This window comes from Silurus meridionalis, chromosome 28 (assembly GCF_014805685.1).
Source record: "Silurus meridionalis isolate SWU-2019-XX chromosome 28, ASM1480568v1, whole genome shotgun sequence".
Lineage (NCBI taxonomy): Eukaryota > Metazoa > Chordata > Actinopteri > Siluriformes > Siluridae > Silurus > Silurus meridionalis.
This window is the reverse complement of record NC_060911.1, coordinates 12990740-12996739: the sequence shown is the minus strand read 5'-3', so window position 1 is coordinate 12996739 and position 6000 is coordinate 12990740. Positions and strand designations below refer to the sequence as shown.

General features: G+C 41.4%; 1 protein-coding gene across 1 annotated transcript in view; it reads left to right on the top strand.

Annotated features, from left to right (window-relative positions):
- The first annotated feature begins 264 nt into the window (after positions 1-264).
- The window catches only part of lcorl (ligand dependent nuclear receptor corepressor-like), a 28352-nt gene continuing 22616 nt past the window's right edge, over positions 265-6000 (top strand). Inside the window, exons 1-4 of the mRNA XM_046842613.1 lie at positions 265-392; positions 4046-4111; positions 4617-4713; positions 4936-5048. Of these exons, the coding sequence (XP_046698569.1) occupies positions 296-392; positions 4046-4111; positions 4617-4713; positions 4936-5048 (373 nt within the window). The 5' untranslated portion in view covers positions 265-295. The remainder of the gene's footprint in view (positions 393-4045; positions 4112-4616; positions 4714-4935; positions 5049-6000) is intronic.

Below are 6000 nucleotides of genomic sequence, written 5' to 3'. Positions count from 1 at the left end.
ACGGCTATATATATATATATATATATATATATATATATATATATATATGAGTGAGTTCTGATGTGTTCGACTGCACCGATCCGGTTTAGCTCCTCCTCCCCCTCCTGCCCCTCCTCTTCCTCCCGCGATTCTTTGACGCGTGTCAATCTCCGAGGGCGCAGTGGGAAGGAAGGCGCATGACGTCGCGTGACGTCAGGATCGGTAGAACTGTTAGGGAGGAGGGGGAGGAGAGAGGAGGAGGAGGAGGGGGGAGCGGGAGGGAGCGGGCGGGAGCGCGCGCGCGCGGACGGTCGGAATGGCGACGCGGTGCTGCAGCGCGAGATGCTCGGCTGAACGGAAAGGCTTCCGGCGCGAGCTCGACTCCTGGCGGCACAAACTCATTCACTGCGTCGGTAAGACCGACCGAGAGAGAGAGAGAGAGTGAGTGAGAGTGAGAGAGAGTAAACACCGATCCAGAGAACGGTGTGTGTGTGTGTGAGTGTGTGTCTGTGCGCGCGCGTATATGTTTGTGTGCGTGTGCGTTTCGATCAGACGCGCGCGTTTTATTACAACGGAGCAGTCAAACCCCTCCACACCCCACACCCCCCACCCCTCTTTAACGAGCTCGCGCGCTAACAGGCTCGGTCTCTATGAGTACGGTAACGGCTAACAATAAAATAAAATAAAAAACCCTCTAAAACGGCGCTATAACGGAGGCTTAACTCGTCTCGGGCGACACCCACGAACACAACGGACGCGTTATAAACGTGTAATAATGAAAAAAACGCCGCCGTTACAGGGTTCTCGCGTCATAACAACCTGAGGCGGCCCTCGGTGCTGCTAGCGCTAGCGGACACATAAAGGCCTCGGCTAGCTTTTGTGTTAGCGCGCATAACTCATAATTAGTGTACTTTAGCATAGATTAGCATTAGCAAAAAAAAAAAAAAAAAAACCGGCTGTCCAGAGCTCCATTTTCTTTTGTCCGTCAGATTTTCATATTTTTGGTTCGTGTTTTGTAAATAAAATGTCACTAAACCTGAAGTGAAGATCAGAAATGTTCATTAGAGGACTGGAGGTGTTTTTGAGGAGACTGTCAGCGCCGTGAGTTCTTTATTATTTATTACTATTTATCAGACATTACAGCGACAGGCTACATGCTAACCGGCCTCACGAACCGGTTTAACTCCGATATATCGCATTATTTTATTATTTCTCAAATAAACAAAAGCAACGTTTGAGCCAAACCTTCATACACCGAGCTGATGTGTGTTTATACCTGAGAAACCGGTTTGTATTAACACCGGTATGTTATTCCTTTATCCTTTTATTTATTACCAGTTAACAATAAACCTATATAATATCATTTATTATAAAATCATCATTGTGAACTGCAGAACATTTCACATTCAGTGTTTAGAGAGAAATTTATATCATTACCAATTCTGTATCAGTATGACACGATTCACAATGAATTGGTATATTGCGATAACGATGTGTCGGTATATCACGTTAATATATTACGATATTAATAGATGCATCAATATATTAATCGCTATAAAGCTCGACTGTTATTGGATTTAATACCGATAATCGATAACCGGATTGGATCGTACCTGCCGATAACCGATTAATTAACCAGTTTATTAAATGGATACTGGATTAAAAGCTCAACATAAAATATTACTGAACTTTATTACAGAATATAAAGAAACAAATAAATATATTTGTGTAAATCATAAATACAGCTAGTCCCTGTCTTGAGACGTCTCTGTCACGTGTCTACACAAGACTCCGTACTGTATAAATGTTACAGTAAACATTTAGAGTTACAGTGAACTCAAACACTCGATACTCGATTCGACTCACACATCCATGTGTTCAGCACCACCCATATTATAATCTTATTATACTGTTTACATGCTGGTTTCGTTTTTTTTGCTCCTGCTGGTTGTGTTTATGTTTACAAGTTCGCTCGTGGTTATAGTCGGCGCTGGTATGCGTTTTGTGTCTCTGTACAAGATGCACTTTATGTGGCGAGGTCACGTACTTTAGTTCTGAGCTCTGTGTTCTGTGATGTTTTATGTAGCACCAGTTTTCAGGAGAAACGCTGTCTCAGTTCACTGTGTACTGCGTCAGCTATATAGGGTTGAAATGACAAAAAAGCTTCTTGACAAGAGACAAGAGCTATAATTGGACGTGAAACACCAAAAAACATACGTGTTTTAAAACTTAAACAACTGCTCTCTGTGCAGCGTGCAGTCTCACGTGTTAAAGAAAACGGCACGTGGCATTAGTGATTTGCCTCTCGAGGCCGCTCCAGCAATCAACTCTCGATTAATCGTCATGTCACGATATTAATCTGTACGATTACGATATCAATCCTCATGTCATGATATTAACCAACATATCGCACTATTCATTGTTGAAAATGCTGTCTTCGGCCATGTCTACTTTTATCTCTTTCTCTGGTTTACAGAAACTAAAAGAAAACATTTTCCTTTGAAGGATATTTGTTTTTTTTTACATCTTTTACACATGACTGAAAAATGATTTTGTACATGTCGAGTTTCTCAGATCACACCACACGTCGTTTCCAGATTTCAGGAGAATGTTTCTGAAAGATTTATCCAGATTTACTTGGACACGGCGTTTGGTAAATGTGTACGGTGAATCTTTAAGGTTACTACAGGGGTACGTGACAAGACAAGACCCTCTGAATCGAGTAAAAATAAGAAGAATAGGCACCGATGAATAGATATGTGAGAGAAAAGAAATCCAGTGATGAGCAAACGGTTGATGAAATCGTAATAGAAAAATGGTACGTTATACACAGTTTGGGTTTAGTTTTTCAGTACAGGCAACTTGTCACAATGAAGCTTTATTCGGACCGGATTAGTTTTATTAAAAGGACATACATTTTTGCGACTCTTTTTATTTTCACAACTCTCACAACTACACAGCAATAAAATGACCTCAGGAGAAGTGAGTTTTTTCACAGGGTGTATTTTCTACAGATGTGGAGTTTAGATGAATAGAGAAAAGAACCAAGAGTACACCGTCTCAGCATCTATTTTTTGTTATTTTGCAGCCGTTTTATACCTGGAGGAGGGTCAGTGATGTATAAACAGAGGTCAGACTTTTTTTAAATCCAGACTGTAACTAGGAGAGAAACGCAGACGGCGGAAATAAAATCACATCCTGTAAAATAGAAACTTGCCCCATGAGACTGTGTCAGGTAGTGCTTAGGAAGATGTCTACAACCCCAGATAAAGGGATCGAATGCAGGGTTGAATCAGTGCCTTACACCCGGGGAGTGTCAGTCATTAACAAGCGCGAACAAATTCTTTACAACTATTTAACACTTTGTTTCACGCCTTAAATCGTGCATGGCAATGTGACTCGGATGCTCAAACAACACAAAGGATTCCTCTGTGTGCCCCCTTGTAAAGCGCACAGACTGTGTGATTGTTTAAAAGCCTGTTTTTCTGTGGACTTGCTCACAAATTTGGTGTTTATAAAAACAAAAAAAACGCCGGAAAATACCAGTCACTGCGTACTGAATCGCAAACTGGAAAAAAGTCACAAACACGGGCTTCGACTTTCTCCAGGAAATGTGTATGAAGTGCATTATTTGGCAACGAATCATTTTCATCCGTCGTGCTGTAGTTACTTATTAAAAGTCTTTTGAGTACAAAGGTACTTCATTGTATAGACGACACGCACGCACGCGCAAAGCATTGTCTGATGATCTGAAACTCAATACCACCCTGTACTTATGCTATCTACGTCCTTGTGAAATATTTTTTTTTTTCTATTTTGATTCCCGTCAGTACCTGTTACCGTGGTTACATTTAGCCAGCTAATTGATTGACAAAGGGCGTGCGTAGCTTCCTTGTTAACGCCGGGTAATATCTTAACAGTGTTCTTCTAAAAGATGTTCAGTGGGGGTTGTCATGTGTAATTCCTGTCTTATTATTTTATATATATATATATATATATATATATATGTGTGTGTGTGTGTGTGTGTGTGTGTGTGTGTGTGTGTGTGTGTGTGTGTGTGTTTCAGGGTTTGAGAGCATACTGGAAGGAATCTATGGGCCGAGGCTGTTGCAGGATCTCAGCATATTCGACAGTGAGTTATTCCTTACACATTTAATATTCCATATTATACACATTAGATGGAAGTTCTAACTGGTTTTTAATATCACCATGTTCTTGCGTTCAGTCCACGTAAATCCTATGAAATGGGTTGAACCAAGTTAATTGTATGAAGAATTGAAACAGATCTAAAAGCTTAGACGGCTGTAGTCCGGTGGTGTTTCAGAGTATTTGAGTGTGTTTTTTTCCCCTCGATTTTATACTCCGTAACTTAAAGAAGCCTGAAGCTGTTCTACTCTCCTCTACTAATGAGTTAGGAGTCAGACTTTCGCTTTGTGTGCTGTACAGTCTCTGTGCTCTTATACGATCCTCCTTCTCCTCTCCTTCTTCCTCCTCCTCCTCCTTTTGTGCTTCAGTTGATCTGTTTAATGCAAAGTTTTTCCGAGGTTTTTTGAACAAACTGCAATTCCACTTAAGGTTTCTCCTTTGCTATTTTTAACGTCCGCGAGTGTCTCTGTGGGTGTATGTTTGCTTCTCAGATTGTGAGCCTGAAGCGACTGCCGATTGGTCGACAGATGTGCGCTGCTCCTTCTGTAACTTGCAGCTCGAAAAAATCAGTGTAAGTGTTCAGCGAATGTTAATACCACGAGAACGCGGTTTTCCAAAGCGTGTGTTCTTGTATTGTTAACACGGCGTCTAAACTCAGTGTCTGCTTCAAATTAATACATTGGAAAATGCCTTAATTCAGATCTACCTGTCGAGACTGCTTTCATATTTTAAGTGTATATTTTAACATTTACATATTTTAATCGTACCTTCGTTTCGTTTCATGAAAAACAAATGTCTCTTTCGGAACAGGACCGCTTGCCTGACTCGCCCCCATGCCGAAACCCCCCCTCAGGGCATCAACACCTCAGACACACTCCAGTGCCAAGCAGACCAATTTCTGCATGCAGTCTTACACAAGAAAGGTAATAGACACTGTACCACACACACACACACACACACACTCATGACTTACGATAAATATTCATATTGAATAATGTAACACAACGAAGTTTAATCTTTTCTCTGAACATCTTTTGTGAGAGTGAAAAATCTTGTCCTGTCATAAAAGTATGGCACCTCATGATCACCGTATTTAACTTCAACTCAAAACTTCTCACTGGGAGAAAAAACTCTCCTCTCGGAACACGTGTGATGCAGGAGTCAGCCGTTACTGGCCCTTTTTCTAGCCACGTTATAGATTGGATCTTAAACATGATGGCCAGCTCTCACTCTTCTCGTCTGGAGCTTGACGGCTCACATGTTTTCAATAGCAGTCTTAGAAATACCTCGAGTTGTCATGGTGATGAAAATAATATCTCGGTGCCCTTGATGTCACAGACTCTTGTTTCAAGACTAGCAATTTTTTTTAGCTTTGAAGCCGAATCAATTCTGCAGTGGGAATGCACAGAATAGTGCCATGTTAAGCAGGACCTCCAAAACCAGCACTGACGCTTTGACACTGGAACAGAGCTTAACGACTTAGCCATGGCAATCTCATGTTTATTTATAGGATCACGGGCCTCCGTACAGCGTAACTCCATCAACTGAGTCGCATTCAGAGTTCAAACAATAAAGCATGTTGAACCACATCGATTTGGTGGAGTAGTGGAACCAAGGTCCAGCTCGTGCCTTTGAACAGTGGTGAGGGCACCAAGAGAGCCATAGCAGATTACAGACAAATAGAAAGTTCTGAAGAACTCGCTAAGAGTCAAGAATACCAAACAAAATTTATCACACAATTAGTGTATTACACTTCAGAATGGCTGGCAACTGAAACCAGGGTTTGTGGAGTGACCATGGAGATGAACCAGTACTATTCAATGATTGTTGGGAGGGTTCTGTTTATTCTGCAAGGTCACTTATATGTCTCAGTCC